Source organism: Chionomys nivalis, chromosome 16 (genome assembly GCF_950005125.1).
Source record: "Chionomys nivalis chromosome 16, mChiNiv1.1, whole genome shotgun sequence".
Classification (NCBI taxonomy): Eukaryota; Metazoa; Chordata; class Mammalia; order Rodentia; family Cricetidae; genus Chionomys; species Chionomys nivalis.
The window spans coordinates 50,057,961-50,077,423 of NC_080101.1; the positions used below are offsets into that span (position 1 = coordinate 50,057,961).

Here is a 19,463-nt window from a genome sequence, read left to right on the forward strand (position 1 = left end):
AAGGGAAAATGAATTACTATTATCCTGCTAAAGGAAAACAGCAGTATAACTACTTCAAGTGATACACAGTGATAGCCAGATATCAGTGTACTGCCCAACCCTGAGCAGAGAAGTTCCTTGTTGCAATAGATAAGAACACAGAGACTCACAATTGGACAGTATGCAGAGAGTGAGAAACTCTGAAGCACTCAGTCCTAAATGGAATGTCTTCATCAAACCCTGCCCTCAAGGCTCGGGGATGTATATGGAAGAGGAGGCAGGAAGAGTTTAAGATCGAGAAGTTGATGAATTACTCTAAATAAATAGCATCCTTCCAACACAACAGGGATTACACACATATGAACTCACAGAAGTTATTACAGCATGCACAACGTAGACAAAACCCCAACATCGAGAAGAAGAAGTGACACTAAGCTCCATCCCAAGCCAAGAAGCTATTGTAGTTGCTACCTGCTGGGAAAAGAAAAGCCATTTTCTCCAGGGAAGTCTCACTGGGTGTGCCAGCTGCAATTCAGGACAAGCCTATACCCAGGAGTTGGACAGCATAAACTGGATTCCATGGTTTTTATTTTTTGTGAGGTTTTTGCTTTGTTCTGGCATTTTTGTCTTATTGCTTTGTTTTGATTTTTAAATAGAGGCATGGAGTTGGGTGAGTAGGGGGATGAGGAGGGGCTGGGAAGGGCTGGGGGAGGGGAAACATAATGGAAATGCATTCTGTAAAAAGCAAATGAAAGAAAAGAAAAAGTATCATCGAGTTTGCTTTAATTTGGAGAGATGAGAAGAAGTAGGTGGATGGAGGATGCGAGTGGAAGCAAGACTTGCCATACAGGGTTGTATTTCACAAATTCGATGAGGTTTTGGTGAGGGTGCAGGTTCACGTGTGTGCATGTATGGACAGATGCGTGTGCACACACACTTAGAATGCTGCTCCTCAGGAACTTCCCATCTGGGTTTCTGAAACAGTCTCTCATTAGCCTGGGGCCGACCAATTACTCTAGACTTGCTGGCAGTCACAGGCTTCTGCTCACATCGACCAGCACAGGAATGGTAAGTGTGCACCATCTCAGCCGGCATTTTTACATGGTTCCCAGTGATCAAACTAAATTCCTCAGACTTGCAGGGCAAGCATTTGACTGAGTTACCTCTCCAGTCATTAAAAAGAGCTCAAATGAGGAGCAGAAAGAGAGAGAGCACGAGCAAGGAATTCAGGACCGTGAGGGGTGCACCCACACACTGAGACAATGGGGATGCTCTATCGGGAACTCACCAAGGCCAGCTGGACTGGGTCTAAAAAAAGCATGGGATAAAACCGGACTCGCTGAACATAGCGGACAATGAGGGCTGCTGAGAAGTCAAGAACAATGGCAATGGGTTTTGATCCTACTGCACATACTGGCTTTGTGGGAGCCTAGGCTGTTTGGATGCTCACCTTCCTAGACCTGGAAGGAGGTGGGAGGTCCTTGGACTTCCCACAAGGCAGGGAACCCTGACTGCTCTTTGGGCTGCTGAGGGAGGGGGAGTTGATTGGGGGAGGGGGAGGGATATGGGAGGCGGTGGCGGGGAGAAGGCAGAAATCTTTAATAAATAAAAAATAAAAAAAACAGCTCACTTAAGGGGGAAAAACATTTTAATTAATACAATAAGCATCCTCTCATTGTCTGTAATTAAAATGCCCTGGAGGCCACCCTGTGAGGATCAAAAGGGACACAGACAAAGGTGACACCCTGTGACATCCCCCTTCTGGGAGCATGAGCTCCAGTGGAGGGGCAAAGCTCATAAAGCAGGTTGGATGGAGAGACTGGGCCAGGTATAAACTACACAGAGCTGGGGTCTTCAAGGATGCTCCGCAGAGGTACTTACCCTGTTGTGTACGGGATATTGATGCCTCCTAGGTTAATGCTTTCACATCCCACAATAAACAGGGTTGAGAAGCACAGCAAAGACACCCCGCTGCAGATCATTGCTAGTTTAGCGGATTCTCTCGCACCAAGCTTCAATTTTTTTATAATGTAGCCTCCCAGGACAATGCCAACACCAGCGCTAGGGACAATGATGACACCTGGGAAGAGGAGAGGAAGAGGGCGTTAATGTGTGCTAGCATCCACTCTTATTTGTTTCTTCTAATTGTTCTGTTTCTCTTTGCTCGCTCGTACAAGGGTAAAGAATGAGACGCACTCTAGTCCATAAATATTCAGTGTGCAATTTTACAGCCTACAACTTCAACACACATTGACAAAGGATTCAAATCCAGAAGATACAAAAAATACTTTCACAAAGCAATAATATCAAAACAAACAAATCACGAGAAAGGCGAAGAAAATCTGAACTGGCCCTTCACCAAAGAGAAAATCCAAACATCCTAAGCAGATGAAGAAACGTAGGCTAAAGCCACAGTGAAATTCCACCACATCCCAGTTGGAAGGTGAACATTTTAAAGTTTGGCAGTGCCACATATTGGTCAAGATGTAAGTGCTGGAAACTCTTGACAGTGGAGGACTAGAAGTAGGACCAACTTTGAAAAGCAGTCCTTCATGACCTGGAAGAACTGAAGGTAAACACACCCTGCAACAGACAGGTCCTTCCAAGATTTATACCCCCAAAGAAACCCATGGTGTGCACAAGCCATCCTAATAGACCTCAACTGAAAACATCCCACAATGGATACATTATACACGGAATATTCCTATCACAAAGCACTGCTATACAGCAACACAAAGGAAGACGTGTAACCAAACACACATAAACTGAATGACTCTTACAAAGACGACACAAGGAAAAAAATAACAACAAAATGTGCACATGCTCACACCTGCATCAAGTTCAAGAACCAGGCGAACGAAACCTGATGTTCTAGGATGTGCACACAGGAGGTATCAATATAGAGGAAAGGTAATGCCATGAAAGCAAAGGTAGCCGGGCTATGGGAGGCTCAGGACAGAGGTGCACCTGAACTCCTGAAAACGCTCCGTTCCATAAAGTGGGCCATGGTTACTGCCACGGCATGAGTGCTTACGTCTCTCTGAATCCATATGTTAAAATTCTAACCCCACAAAGGGTTGGCATTCAGAGAGTGGACACCTCATGAATGGGTCCTAACTAAAGAGACCCGAGCACGCCCTGTTCTCTCCATCATATAAGGATGTAGTGCAAATGTCCCGTCTATGAGAAACAGACCTTCACCAGATACCAAATCCACCAGCCCCTTGATTTTGGACTCCTTGCTTCTAGAACTGTGAGAAACCCATCTCCTCTTGCTCACAAACCACTCCGTGCGTGGTAATTGTATTACATCAGCCTGAATTTCCTCTAAAATTGTGACCACTGAACTACTTGGAAGCATTATATTTCATTGTAGAAAAATAAAGACATGGGGTTGGAGAGATGGCTCAGCTGTTAAGAGCACACACTCTTCTTGCAGAGGACCCAAGTTCAATTCCCAGCAATGGGCAGCCCCACAACCACCTGTAACCCTAGTCCAGGGAGAACTGGCCCTGAGGACCATCAAGGCTGTCAGCATTCACATGAGTGAGCGAACACACTTCAAAACTAATAATAAAATGAATCTTTATTTTAAACAATGAAAAAATAAAGACACAGTCAGAATACTCCACCCCCACCCTTACAAATTAAATGAGAGACATACATGCTAATAGAAAATCTCAGTAAAATAATTCTACAAGGTGCTAGGAAAACACAGGGGAGGGGTGAGCTGAGTCTCCCCTGGGAGAGGCCAGGGAGAGCTCTCACGGGGCAGTTTTCAGCAGGTATTCACTAGAAGAGGCGGAATGTGTCTAATGGACCGGCGCAGAGAGAATATCTGAAAAAAGAAATACACGTGAAGGCACAAGGTCATGGCACTGGGCATTCACAGCCCTTCAAAAATACCAAGAGTGTGCAATGCAAGATGGTGGGAGGTGATGGGGTGCAGGAAGAGAGGCTAGGAAAAATGAGACCCTAAGAGACCAGGAAAAGAGGCTCAGATTATATATCTGAGCAATGAGAGGCCACTGGGGAATCTGAGTTGGGCCGGGTGAGAGTTGTGTGCTGTGAAGACCATTGCTGAAGTGAGATACAAGATAGCCTTGATGCAGTGAGAACTAGAGTTTGAAGTGGTCAGAAAGGTGATTGCAAGGGCCCAGGATTGCCGCAGGGAAGTACCGCGCTGACAGCACAGTAAATTAGATTAAGAGGCTGGGGAGAGTGGGAAAGCTAGTGTCTGAAACTCAGCAGAACAGGGACCCAGAGAGGAAGACAATGTGTAGACAACAGTTAACGATCTCCGCTGTGGACAGGAGGGTGAGGAGCCCAAAGAAGAAGCAGGTGGAGGTCTCCCACGGGGCACCGGGAGCTGTAAACAGAGCTACGCTGAGAGATTTCTGGTATAGTTCAATCTGAGATGGAGGATGTTCTCAGATGACGCAGTGAGGAAAGGAGAAAGGCCCCTGAAGAGAGCCAGTGTTAATGGGTTGTGATGAAGAGGTGAGCCGTAGAGAAAGCTGAAAACCAGACAGAGGCAAGAGGAAAGCCGGGGGAGAACAATGCCGTAAAGGGACTGAAAGTAACCAGGTAATCATCAACTTGGAAAGTAACCAGGTAATCATCAACTCGGAAAGTAACCAGGTAATCATCAACTCGCAGGGGAGAGCAATGTCGTAAAGGGACTGAAAGTAACCAGGTAATCATCAACTCTCAGGTGTCCGCACTTCGTGTGAGAGTCATTCCCAGGCACTTAGAAGTAGCTATGTCTGGACTATCTTGGGGCTGGTGGCCTAGTTCCTCCATCACAACCACATGATTATCTCTCTAATGGTTCTACTCTCTTCGTGAGGGGAAATACAAAAGCAGGTCCTTTAGGGCGAAGTTACTGTCCTGCTACCAGCTGTCTGAACGTAATTTCATGGTCTTTTCCAGCACCCTCCTTCCCTTTCCTGAGACCCCCAGACGCCCTGTTCCCCAGCGCCCCAGGGGTAGCCTCTGCCTGACAACCACCTCTTGTCTAGCCCTCTAGGGGACTGTTCTGTGGTCCCTAAGCTTCTGATTCAAGCACTCCCTAGGGACCATGATCCCTAGAACTCAGGGTATCATAGTGTCTACGTGTGTCGGGGGTGGGGTGGGGGTGCATCAATCTGTGCTGAAGAACATCTCTGGCATGCTTGCAGGAGAGGGCTAAGGGCAGAATGGAGTGGGGCATAAGGGAGATGCTGCTTGTTCCAAGCCCAGGATCCAAAGACCAGAGTTCCGGTGAAAGAGATCCATGCAATTGCTGGTGTCTGAGAAGTCCAAATAAGACAAAACCCTGCCTTGCCACCTGAATGATGCATGTCCTTGGTAAATTTTGCAGCATTTCCAGAACTCAGATTTTTCTCCTCCTGTCAAGTATGCACAGTAATAATACCATCATCACAGAACTGTAACGAGCAAATGAGTTAGGACGTAAGAAGTCCGGAGAATGGAGTCTGGCCCACCATATACACTCAGTAAACACTGGGCTGTCGTTACCACCACCATTACTTAAAATAATGTTATTAGCCGGGGAGGCAATGATGCACACCTTTAATCCCAGCACTCAGGAGGCAGAGGCAGGAGGATCTCTGTGAATTCAAGGCCAGCCTGGTCTACAAGAGCTAGTTCCAGAACAGGCTCCAAAGCTACAGCGAAATCCTGTCCTTAAAAACAAACAAAAAAATTTTATTATATTTGTGTGCCTGTGTGTGTGTGCGCGCACACGCGAGCGTGTGTGTGCATGCCGCAGGGCACATGTGGAGGTCTGAGGACAACTGTGGATGCTAATTCTCCCTGCCCACCACATGGGTCCCAGTGATCAAGCTCAGGTCCCCAGGCTGCATGACAAACACCTTTACCTGCCAAGCCACTTCACCAGCCCATCATCACTATCATTCTTAAAACTGTGAATATTGCTGTGATACACTCACTATCAATAAATTGGATACATTTGCACAAACATATAAAGATTAATCAGGCAAATTTTAATGAATGAGACTGAATTTAAGCAGCCTATATGGCCCAACATAAACTTGCACATGTTCTTTAATAAGCAAACTTTTGATACTTAGCCATGTGTGTCCCTAATTATAACTCACATACTTAGCTGTACATACATGTAATATTATAATACATATCGGATACATGTATGTAATACTTTAATACATGTCTGTAACATATATGTAATATCATAATACATATCACTAAGGTGCACAGCATTGATGCAGCAGAAGAGTCTGGCTTGGGATAAGCGTTCAAGGAATGCCCTACCATCTTTAGGTGGAAATCTTTGGGATATTCATCTTTAAAGGAAACTGATGCATTAATTGCTCTGCTTCCTTTCCTCCTCCAATGTCAGGAACCACTCTCCCCAAGCATACCTTGATGTTTTTACTCAGGGTATGATCTCCCTTGCCCTTATAAAGCTAGGGCTACAACTTCATTGAGAGTCACTTAATCTCCGAATGTTTCAGAAACTAGAACTTTTCCCCTTGAGGCCACTGTTAGCTAGAGTTGTAAATATGCCTACGCTGAGAGCCTTCCTAGCATCCACAGAACCCTGAACTGAAGGAAAGAGGGGAAAAGGAAGCAACAGTTCGCCCCTCAGAGAGCTCCACTGCACTGTCACTGAATTAAGAATGACGGGTTTCTACAGTGTATGACATTAGCCCTGGCCTCATACTGGCCACTGCTGCTGTGCTTGTTTCTGTTTTTCCTAAGGGGGCCACTTGTTTGTTTCCGGCTGCTCAGCCCTGAAATAACTACACAGAAACTGTACTAATTAAATCACTGCTTGGCCTATTAGCCCTAGCTCTTACATCTTAATTTAACCCATTTCTACTAATCCGTGTATCACCACATGGTTGTGGCCTACTGGCAAGGTTCCGTCTGGCTTCTGTCTCTAGCAGAGCTACATGACTTCTCTTCGACTCTGCTTTCTTTCTCCCAGCATTCAGTTTAGTTTTCCCTGTATAGCTCTGTTCTGCCCTGCTATAGACTCAAAACAGTTTCTTTATTCATTAGCCAATAAAAGCAACACATATACAGAACAACCTCCCACATCACTCTCTCTCTCTTTCTCTCTCTCTCTCTCTCTCTCTCTCTCTCTCTCTCTCACACACACACACACACACACACACACACATACACACTTGCATATACACACACTCATACACACTTACACAATATTCAAATACATACTCATACATACTCTCATGCATACACTTGAAAACACACACACTGATGTCAATTACCTGTCAGGTATTATGATTACCTTTTCTATAGGAATTCATTTCATTCTCAACCTTTTGTGGATTTCAATAGGCTAGAATCAGAGTAGGTCTTATAAAGAGAAGAAACTTGTGTTCGGGGCTCAGTTTATTAGAAGTGCTTTCCTCCCTCAGTGGCTCCACTTCACAGGCATCTGTGAGAGTTTGAATGAGAATGTCCCCCACAGTTCCAGGCATTTGAACACTTGGTTTCCAGTTGGTGGCGCTTTTAGGGAGGGTTAGGAGGTGCAGCCTTGTGAGAGGAAGTGTGCCACTGGAGGCAAGCTTTGAGAGTTTAAAGTCTCACACCATGCCCAGTGTGCTCTCTCTCCATCATACTCATGACTGAGATGTGAATGCTGAGCTCTCTGCTCCCGACACCTGCCTCCAGCTTGCTGTCATGCTACCACTCTGACTTCATGGACTCTTATCCTTTGGGAACTGTAAGACAGAAGAAACTCTTCTGTAAACTGCTTTGCTCATAGCATTTTAGCACAGAAACAGAAAGTAACTAATACATCATCCTACTATGCATGGGTCTTAGGCAGGGAGGAAGAGAGGATTTTGTCCACACCACACTACCACTGTGCACAGGTCTTAGGGAGGAAGAGAGCATGGTGTCCACACCACACTATCCACTGTGCACAGGTCTTAGGGAGGAAGAGAGCATGGTGTCCACATCACACTACCCACTGTGCACAGGTCTTAGGGAGGAAGAGAGGATTGTGTCCACACCACACTACTACTGTGCACAGGTCTTAGGGAGGAAGAGAGGATGGTGTCCACACCACACTACCCACTGTGCACAGGTCTTAGGGAGGAAGAGAGCATGGTGTCCACACCACACTACCCACTGTGCACAGGTCTTAGGAAGGAAGAGAGGATGGTGTCCACATCACACTACCCACTGTGCACAGGTCTTAGGGAGGAAGAGAGGATTGTGTCCACACCACACTACCCACTGTGCACAGGTCTTATGGAGGAAGAGAGCATGGTGTCCTCACCACACTACCCACTGTGCACAGGTCTTAGAGGGAAAGGAAGAGAGGATTGTGTCCACACCACACTTTTGGAGTGGTAGAACAGACAAATCAATTATGTTTACTTAGCTTTATAAAAACCCTGTGCTTCTAATTTTACAGCATAAAAATAAAAGCCTTCCTCTTGCCTCTGGCCCAGGATAAATTATTGTTTAAGGTTCCCAGTATCTTTTGCAAACATTTTCTTTTAGAGAGCAAGTATCCATTACCATTGGGGCAGAACAACTAAAGAGATTAATTTAAAAATCCAAAACTCAAATGCTGGCAACTATTAAATGGTCCAAGAATAGAAAATACAGTCAGTTCACCTTCCCCTAAACTGTGCATCAGTACAAAGAATAACAGTGTAAGATACCTGCATCTCTTTCAGTTTGGAATGTCTCATCTTCACTGTCTCAGGAGCCTTTTCAAAGGCAAGCAGCTGGGTGTAGCCCTGGGATTAATTAACGGAATCCCTTGCTTTAAAATTGTGTGACTGTTTTAAGACAGAGAAAAAAAATTTTCTTTCCACCCATCATATTCCATGACATAACTTCAAACCGCAGTGGACTTCATACTAAGAGGGATTGTGTGTATCTCTGTCTCTCTCCCTCCCTTCCTCTCCCTCTTGCACTCCCTTCCTCCCTCCCCCCCTCTGTGTGTATAAAACGGGCATGGTACAAGATTCAGGTACAGGAAGAGAGGCCTGTAGGCATAGTGGGGCCACACAGGAACTTTTAGAGATTTTCCTGACAGAGCACCAGCCTGGTACATGGCTGCTGCCAGTAACTGACTCAGTTTCCCCTCTAGAGCTCTTAGTCTGAGAATACAGTGTTCGAAGGAGTCCTCAGGGGCCTCTACTTTCTGACATGTAACAGCTACTGCATAGCTCAAATGGGATCACCGAACCAAAGTAATAGAGAAAAGTTTTTGAATTCTAGTATGACCTTCCTGGAATGATTCATAAACGTTTTCAAAAATCTTGCCTCCACACTGCCTTCAGGTTAGATCCTGTATGTGGTCCATACATAAGCCTCATAGGCCCGACTGATCTCATCAGCCAGTCACACAGCATCAGCTATGCCAAAACAGGCAGCCCCGAGAGAAACACAGCAGCCTAATCTCAAGGATTTGAAGTCTCAGGTGCTAGAGGAAAGGTGATGAAAAGCAACATTCAGAGAGAACAACCACACTTTTCACTGCAGGTTTCTGATGAACTCAACTGAATCGATGCATGAGCACCAATGCCCAGCTGTGTCGTGACAGGGACTCCAAAATCAAATTGATATTGTTTCATCTTTTATGGCTTTCAAACCTAGCAGAGATGTCTGCGTCAATACCACAAAACCACAGAGATCAACGGGAAAATGCTTAGATAGCTACTTCATCTTCTGGCTCTGGGAAACAGGAGGGGAAACGCCTTAAGAAATTACCACAGAGGTCGGGGGTAGACCTGGGCCTTTTGTAGAGGAAACTCACAAGACAGCAATGGGATCTCATTAACGTTTTCAGTTACCAAAAATAAAATGCAAGTCAGCATCAGGTGTCCAAGCTCAGTTCTTGTTCGTGGCACAGATCTGGGCCTGTGCCACATGCAAAGTCCTCCTTGGAGCCCTTCAGAAAAGATCTGTTTTCTCTCAGCAACTTTCAGCTGCCTGTGTTCATTGTTGTTCAAATCCTGCCATTCCCAGAGCTTTCCCACTGAGAAGAGCGACCATCATGATGACTTCCTCCCAACTTTGCCCACACCCACGGAAAATCCCTGACTGGCTCCACGGGTTTCCCTAGCTGGTCCGAATGGAGTCACATAAAACATGGCCCAGTCTCCTTTTGTGTGCTTTCCAGGCTTGTCCATGTTAGGGCATGGCTTCATTCTTCCTTTCTGCTGAGGGCCAAACGACACTGCCTTGGATTCTTACCTTGTTCTTTGTTCATACAGCAGGTGATGGATTCACGGGGTTATGCCCACACTGGGGATATTATGAATAGTGTTGTGAGAATCCATATAGAATGTCATACGTCATTTGATGTTCCCATCAACAGTGCATAGGGATTCTATTCCTCCACATTGTTACTAACGGCTTTTAAAGGCAATATTTGATTGTGGCCAAACAAGTGTGAGTGACAGGATCTCTTGCTGTGGCTTTGACCTGCATTCCTTTGGTAACTAATTACATCAGATGTCTTTTCCTCTGCTTGTTTGAGCCGGTTGGAAACCTTCTCTGGAGAAATGTCTATTCATCTTTTCCCCATTTCTTAAAGTTGGCATATTTGCATATTGTTCTTTTTATTATTGATCTATCGGTTTTTAACTATTCTAGACACAGCTGCTTTAGCGGATATATGGTTTGCAAATATTTTTCCTTATTCTATAGGGTATCTATTTTACTTTCTTGATGTTGTCCTTTGACACAAAAGTTTTTAATACTGATGAAACCCAATTTATTTGTTCTCCCTTATTGCCTACCTTGTTTAGTCTAAGAGCACAATGATCTGTGTGTCTGCTTATTTCTAGGAATATTTTAAGTCTTGTTTATTACACTTTGATCCATTTTGCACTTATTGAATATGATATGAAGGGTAAATTTAATTCTCCCTCAGGTACCTACCTGCCTGTCCCAGAGTGACTTGTGAGAATGATTATTCATTCCTCCCTGTAGATTGGCATTGAACAAATAGCTCAGAGGATAAATTACTTGCCACCCAAAGCCAAGGGCTGGAGTTCAGATCTTCTACACCCATATAAAAGCTAGGCAGACATGCAGTCCACCTATAATCCCAGTGCTCAAGAGATACAGGATTTCCTGGGAAAGCTGACACTCAGACCAAAGGTTCTCAACTACGGATCGTGACACCTTTGGAAAAATTCTACATCCAAAAAAAAATGTTTACACTGTAACTTATGACAGTAGCAAAATTATAGTTACGAAGCAGCAATGGAAGTAAGTTTATGACTGGGGGGGGGTCATCACAACATGAGGAACTGTATTAAAGGGTTGCAGCATTAGCATGGCTGAGAACCACTGAGTTAGACTATCCAATCAGCAAGCTCTAGGTTCAGGGAGAGACCTTGTCTTAGTAAACAAAGCGGAGAGAGGACAGGAAAACACACACACACACACACATCAACCTCTAGCCAGCACGCTCAAGTACACACATGCATGTGCACTCACATACATGTGAACACACATGAGCATACACAACACATGAAAATATTCTACTGACCGTAAGTATGGAAGCTTATTTCTGGGTTCCCAATTCTATTTCCATAATACTTTTATCTCTTTTAAGCCAGTAGTTTCATACCATTTTGACCATTGGAAATTTTTTAATGTAGTTTGCACTGGATCTATCCATCAATTTGAAAAATATTGACAACTGAATAATATCAATTCTTCCAGTCCTTGAGTATAAAGTATATTTCCCCGAAGGTATAGTTTCTTTTACTTTTAAACACTCATTAATCTTCTACTAGATTAAGTTGTATACATTTAGCATGTACAGCATGTTATTTTGAAATATGTATATTCTGCTCAGTGGCTAAATTAAACTAATTAACATGCATTATTCAACACACAGCATTTTGTGGTGAGAATACACGGTATACCCCACAACTTTCAGAATCTGATGTATTGTAACTGATGTATGGTTGATGGTAGTTATCATTTTGCATGACAATCTTTTTTAGTTACTCCTCTACCTAAGTGAAATCCTTGCTCTGATGAGCTTGTCCTTCAACAATATTTTATAGCTTTCAGAATACACGCTTTGCACAAGTTTGTTAAATTTCTAAGACTCTCATTCTCTTGCTGCCAGTGTTAATGGAACTGTTTCCTTAGCTTGTTCTGAGATCATTGTTGATGTATACAAATACAGTTGGTTTTGGTATATTCATCTTCTATCTTGCAGTTCTGCTGCGCACTCTCAGTAGTTCGATTAGGGAAGTTTTTCTAATGAATGTCTTGGGATTTTCTCCATAAAAAAATATGTAACATGTGAAGAGAGCCCTTCTCGTTCTTCCTTCCTGACACGAATGGTTTTCATTTCATTTCCCTTCCTACACAGTGATTCAACTAGAAGCTCCAGTGCAATAGGAAAGTGGCAAGCACAGATTTACATGTCTTTGTCCTGATCTAAGGAGGAAAGTGTCTTTCAATTACTCCAAGCCATGCTAGCTATGTTCTTCCATAGATTCCCTTTATCACAGTGTGTCTTCTATCCCCAAACTACTTAAGCAGAACTTTACCAAAAAAAAAAAAATTGTGCATTGTTTGCAAGAATATTATTAAGCTTAAATTTTAGGAAACTTACAAGAACATAATTTTTAATTTAGTCCCTTAATAAATTCAATAAATCATCTGGCATTCAAATATTTACCAGCAACCCTTTATTGAACCAATTACGCAATGGAGACTATTCTCAACTGGAGATATATAGTGAATAAAACCAGCGTGGGTTCTTGCCCATGTTGAATTTACAGTCTAATGTGGAAAACAAGAAACTAATAACTAAGCAAATTCCTCAACTGATAGAAGGGAAAAAGAACTACAGTGAAAGTTATTCTCAGTACAGTAAGAGGAATAAAGAGTGTAGAGAATAGTGGCATTTTAAAACAGGACAAGATCTTATCAACAGAGGGTCATTTGAGCCAAAGCAAAGTAATACAGGGAGGGCAGTGTTCATGAGAATTAAGTCAAACCTCACTTACACACTTATGCACTGATCTTACCTCAGTATTCACAAGGATTGTCACACCTCACTTACACACTTTCACACTTATACACTGAGCTTATCTCAGTATCACAGGATTAAGTCATTCCTCATTTGCACACTTATACATTTGTCTTAAATCAGTAGTCATGAGATGATGTGGAAGTCCTTCTGTATATGTATTTCTTTTATAGGGTAATGAATAAAGAAGCTGCTTGGACCTATGAAAGGGCAGAATGGAGCTAGGCAGGAAGACTAAATTGAATACTGGGAGAAAGTAGGTGGAGTCAAGGAGACATCATGTAGCCGCTGAAGGTGACAGACGCTGGCCAAAACCTTACCGATAAACCACGAGCCTTGTGGTAAAATACAAAATAATAGGAATGAGTTAATTTAAGATGTAAGAGTTAGTTAATAAGAATCCAAAGCTAATAGGTCAAACAGTGTTTTAATTAATGCAGTTCCTGTGTGATTGTTTTCGGTCTGGGCAGTCGGGAAACAAACGAGCAATCTCCACCTAAAACAAGGATTAAGTCACACCTCACTTACACATTTATACACTTATACACTGATCTTCCCTATCCATGAATAGAACCCAGAGGGACCAAAACTCAGAAAATTTTATACCTTAAAGGAACCTCAAAAAAATCACTCATCTTTCTTTGTTCTAATGCAACAATTGAAAAGAGAAAACATAAGAAGGGAAAGGCACTAACAGATGGGATAAAAACCAGACCTGGCAGCTACACACTGGGCTGGATATTTTGAGGGGGGAATGTTTATCTGGTTGGTTGGATTTCAAGACAGAATTTCTCTGTGCGCCCTGGATGACCTGGAAGTCGCTCTGTAGACTAGGCTTATCTCCAACTTAGAGTTTTGCCTACCTCTGCCTCCCTGAGTGCTGGAATTAAAGATGTACACCACCACTGCCCAGCTGGACCGTTTATTCGAAGATGTAGTTTTGTTTGAGTCATGCGTAATTCTATCAGACAAAGAAAACTACACTAAGGATGTCTAATAATAAAGTTGATTAAGAACAGAAACTTACTCTACAGTAACTTCATGGTCTGAGCATTCATTCATAAAGAACAACAACCTTGCATCAATGAGAACATGCGGTTCACGTACTAATGAATTAGTCTTGCAGAGAGTAACCATTGGTCAGAAAGCATCAGAACAGAGTCAGAGCGTGGTTGCCAGGAAGCCTCGCAGACACATCTGCAGTCCTTGCTAATTACCCAGTGCTCTTCTCTTGTTATTGCTCAGACCTCATCTACCCTGAGTTTTGAATAGTAAAGATCCATGTATATTTCAGATATATCTTCTCTTTGGAATGTGAAAATACAGCTTAGATAACTAAAAATAAAGTAAATGCAATAAAGACTTTACACCCAATCTCAGAGGCACAGGGGAACCAACAAAGGAATAAACTAGAGTGCCAGACTGTTGGTGTAATTATCCCCCAACTAAATGCCGAAGTTTGGGCTCACAGTATGACAGTCATTGATTCACCAACCACCCCAGTGCTCCACCCCAATGCTGGTGGAGGAGCCTTCAGGAGGATCAAAGAGAGCCTTGAGTCTTTACACATGTTCATTTTGACCAAAATGAAGGATGCAAAGCAACTGCCAGATACACTGTTTCCACAACTGAAGAGAGAGATGGGTTACTGACAGCTCAGCATTGCACAGAACCTGAATGGCAAGAAAGTGGGTAGAACAAAGGAAAGGTGATTTCCAGAGGCAGCTCAAGGTTCTGCCCAGTGGAGAAAACAAGACAGAGGCTTGCCTTCAGCGTAGAGCCTTTGAAAAACCATTCCCACATCAGGGGAACTGGCTCAGGGATTTTTATTCTTTTAATTTGTTGACTTTTGGTTCTTATTGTTCATATATACTATTGGTTTATTTATCATCATTACCACTACTACTACTACAACGACGATGACGATGAGGGGGTTTTGCCTGCATGAATGTCTGTGACCCATGTGCCTGTGTGGCCCTCAGAGGCCAGAAGAGAGAATTGGCTCCCCTGGACCTGGAGTTAGAGATAGTTGTGAGCTGCCATGTAGGTGCTCAGAATCAAACCTAAGTCCTTTGGAAAAGCAGCCAGTGCTCTTAACTGCAGAGCCATCTCTCCAGCCTCCTCTTGTTTGTTTCTGTTTGTTTTTATGGTAGACTTTGGAAGGAAGTGATAAGAAAGATCATTTCCTACCCTCTGATGACTTCTCTTCTCTCTCCTAGAGCAGGACCCAGATGTGTGCTTTGCTATCTGCCTCTGCTGCTGCCTCTGCTGCTGTAGAGCGAAAGCAGTTATAGCCATGTGCCCATGGGGGCAGAGCTACATTCTAATAATGTTTGCTTCATAAAAACATGCAGTAGACTCTTCCATCAATATCTCATTAATGCCACAACTAGGCTCTCAAGTGTTCTGATTCTAACTGAAGAAAAAGGGGGCTGATCTGTGTGTGTAGCCCAGACTGGCCAAGACCTTGGGAGGTTCCTGCCTCAGGCTCCCAGGTGCTAAGATTATAGGCACAGGCCTTCACACCTGATTTTCCCAGACTGTGACTGTAAATCCAGGGTGTTTTCTGCATCATGGGAGGCTATCACATACATTACCACATGTTTAAGTCATGAAGCTTTCTTCATTCTCTTGGTGATATTTTCTAAAGCATTTTAATTATTGTTTTCTCTGGGAATATGTATACTCAATTTAATTAGTGAAAGAAAAATATTTTTTAGCTATAGAAACTTAATGCACAATCAAGTCTTTGAAAATCCATTTATCTCAAAAACAAAAGGATTTTAGACTAATTTTTACCTATCGCCCAAAATTCCTTTCAAAACTTACAAATTATTATGTTTAATAATGTAGGTGTTTATGGAAAAATAAATGCTGCAATAAAAGGTTAAATTCATTTACGTCATTGCTGTTGGTGACGTAAGTCAGTTAGGGCTACATAATGAGAAGCTACCTCATTAAAAAAAAAAAAAAGTCCATGCCACAGTGGGATCTATTCAACTTTTTGGTATCTTCTAAAGAATTTAGTATTTCCATAATAAACATTTTAAATAATTTTAGGGAAGATGTTACTACTACTCTATATAAAACGAATAAATACTAAGTGCCCTACAAGAGAAATCTACACCTAAAAGGTGTCTAAAAGTCAAACACAAATTATATCCACCTTTCTGAAATAGAGTTATGAGAAGAGTTTCAGTGCAAGGACTTGAAGAATCTGTTATGCTGAAATCTAACTGGTCTAATGATGGAGGAAGGTCATTTGTCAATAAACAAACTGCCTTGGCCCATTTGATAGGCTTACCCCTTAGGTGGGTGGAGTAAACAGAATAGAATGCTGGGAGGAAGAGGAAGTGAGCTCAGACTCGACAGCTCTGCTCTCTGGAGCAGACGCCATGCTCTCCTCTCCAGAGTAGATGCGATGAAGCTCTGACCCAGGATGGACGTAGGCTAGAATCTTCCCGGTAAGCGCTCCTTGGGGTGCTACACACATGAATAGAAATGGGCCAAGCAGTGTTTAAAAGAATACAGTTTGTGTGTCATTATTTTGGGGCATAAGCTAGCTAGGCAGCCATGAGCCGGGCTGTGGGAAGAGGCCCGCAGCCCCTACTACAGTCTAACAACAGCGTAGCTAAAGACAGCTATGCTTTGCCTCTGGCTGACAGAAAAAACACCACGGGCAGAAACTGAGTATGCCAGCAAAGGGATTTTTCTGTGGTCCGCCCTACGGTGGTTCAGGTTACAAAAGGACTTTACTTCACCTCCTAATAATGGCTTATGGCATATTTCATTATTTATATAAAAAGAGTAACAAATTTCCTGTCTGTGCAGTGCTAAGCATTTCCTGTCTACACTTAAGGTACTCATTAACTTTGGATGTGACTTTCATGTGTTAGCAGAAATCACTTCTGAGAAAATGAGAGATGGCAGATGGGCTGGAAGTGGGAACAGCTTGTCTTTAGCCCTGGAAGGCCAGCGCTTTGTGAGCTATGGATGCTTCAATGAACTCCTGCTTCTTTCTTTACTTGCCTGCACCTGGGATATTACACTCTATCCTCCACTTCCTCTCTTACTCTAGTCTTCTGTATGTGCTTGATGAAAGTAGAAAGGGGATCATGGGAAGAGGGAAGTAGAGGCAGGGCGATGAGAACAGGAGAATTCTGGGAAGGAGGAAGCCTATTCCTCCCAGTCCAGCCCAGACCACTGAAGAAGCAAGGTGTGACCTTCCCCACTGAGAAAGGTACCGAGCCATGTGGCTAATATAGATAAGAATAATGGGTTAATACAAGCTACAAGAGCTAATAAGTAGCCTGAGCTAATGGGCCAATCAGTTTTATAACTTACGGAGATCTCTGTGTGATTTTCTTTGGGACTTGCCAGCTGTGGGAACTGGGCAGGACAGAAACCCCAACAAGCAGGTCCAAATGTTACACCAGAGAGCCTAGGTTCAATTTCCAGCACTCACTCAGTGGTCCATAATCATTTGTAACTCCAGTTTCAGGGAGTGGGACACCTCTTCTGGCCTCTATGAACACAGGTACTCATGGTGCATAGACTTACAAACAGCCGAATTGCCCATAAACATGAAAAATTTAAATCTTAAAAAAATATTTAAATAATCTTCAGGTATGCACAGAGGACTAAATTCACTCCCTGGCACGCATACAAAGATTAAAGCTCTTCCCTTTTCCAGCTTAATTTGCCTGTGCACCTTCCTACTTGGCTGGGGGTAAGATTGTTTAAAAGCATCCACAAAAGCTAGACACTATGGCACTCAGGAAGTTGAGGGAAGGGGATGGGCCTCAGTTAGAAACAGCTTGGACCATAGAAATGCTGAGCCATCCAGGGCTACATAGTGAGACCTTGCGTCAAAAACCTTCAGTTCACTACTTTAAATTAGATTAGTAGGATTGTTTGGAATTAGAAAAATCCAACGATGACTTCTAATGGAAACGGAAATATAACAAAATAGCAGAATATAAATAGAAGAAAAATAGTTTTGCTGAGCATATATTATGTACCAAATATGGGAGAATAAAATAATCCTATGTATCTTTATAGAAACCCCAGGAATGAAACTCAGTTTTTACAATGGGAGTGTTTAACAGGATCCAGGTAGGGGTCTGTGGATGACATGGGAACACACACAACAAAGGAAAGCTAGTCACAGTCACGGCGTGTGGGTCGTGACAGTACCATCAAAGCCAGAGTGATGAATTAGTTAATAAATTCCCCTGTAAGATAGCCATATAGCTTTCTGGGAAATGTGTGAGCAAGCGTCCATATGGTACACAAATTGTTTATCTGGTAGCCTTAGAAAAATTATTTAATCTAAAATTTTTAAAGCAAAAAGAATCATAGAGTTCATTCCAGTTCACATTGTTGCTTTCTATACAATAGACCCAGAGGGAAAGGGTCCCTAATCCAGGCAGATCAACATGTCCGCTGATGTCCACATGGTGAAAGCATGGTCACCAATCTGTGGTGCGATTGGGAGGTAGCAGACCATTTAATATATGGAGCCTAGTAGAAGAAGGGCAAAGCAGTGCAGTGTGCCCTTGGAGGGGACACTGGGACCCTCCTCCTTGACTGTTTCTGTTTGCTACCTGGCCACTGAAACACAATACTGCCTCCCACGGGCTGGTTGTGTGGTCACGGGCCTGATGAGTTTTCACGTGGTTTATTCTATGACTTCCCAAGAGAGCTCTGTTGTTGAAGTTTATCATACAGAAGGGATCCAGGGAATGAAAAAAATATAGAAAACTAAAATTATTTCAGAATTCAGTGAGTATTTTTAAAATACAAAATATTTCAGTCAAGACCTTGGAACTCTGGCTGCCATGTGTTCCACACAGATATCAATGGGGCTTAATGTGAGAAAGTGGCACCAGTGGAGGCGGGCTTTTACTGTGGGATGGGCTGCCAGGGGCACAAACTTACTGCTGCCACCATCCTTCCCCAACCAACATGACCTTGTCTGCACACCGCATGGGTCATTCTAGCAAACACCACCTGTTTCACTGTGGTCCTTTGTGCACCGGCTAAGCATCTGCCACATGGCATGTCACATGGCCTGCCATGTGGTAGCATGCAGACATTTCCTCAATTAACTGACTAATGAGAAAGAGAAGAGAATGACTACCTTGGTGTTTTCCACTATGACCTTTTACAGAAACCCTCCTGATGCCAGTGAAGTGGCTCAGTGGGATAAAAGGACTTGCTAGCCAAGCCTGATTGGGGATCAACCTGAGTTCGATCCCCCCAAACTCACATAAAGATGGTAGGAAAGAAACAACTCTAAAAGGTTGTCCTCTAACTTGTGTGCTCATGATTGATGATACGCAAGCATCTTCTCTCTCTCTCTCTCTCTCTCTCTCTCTCTCTCTCTCTCTCTCTCTCTCTCTCTCTCTCTCTCACACACACACACACACACACACACATA

The 19,463-nt window shown here is 43.2% G+C and overlaps 1 protein-coding gene across 3 annotated transcripts in view; it reads right to left on the bottom strand.

Moving 5' to 3' along the window:
- Slco5a1 (solute carrier organic anion transporter family member 5A1) overlaps positions 1-19,463 on the bottom strand; it is a 117,867-nt gene that overhangs the window by 18,348 nt on the left and 80,056 nt on the right. For all 3 annotated transcript variants that reach the window (XM_057790877.1, XM_057790876.1, XM_057790878.1), the window contains one exon: positions 1,861-2,059. In XM_057790877.1, the coding sequence (XP_057646860.1) occupies positions 1,861-2,059 (199 nt within the window). The remainder of the gene's footprint in view (positions 1-1,860; positions 2,060-19,463) is intronic.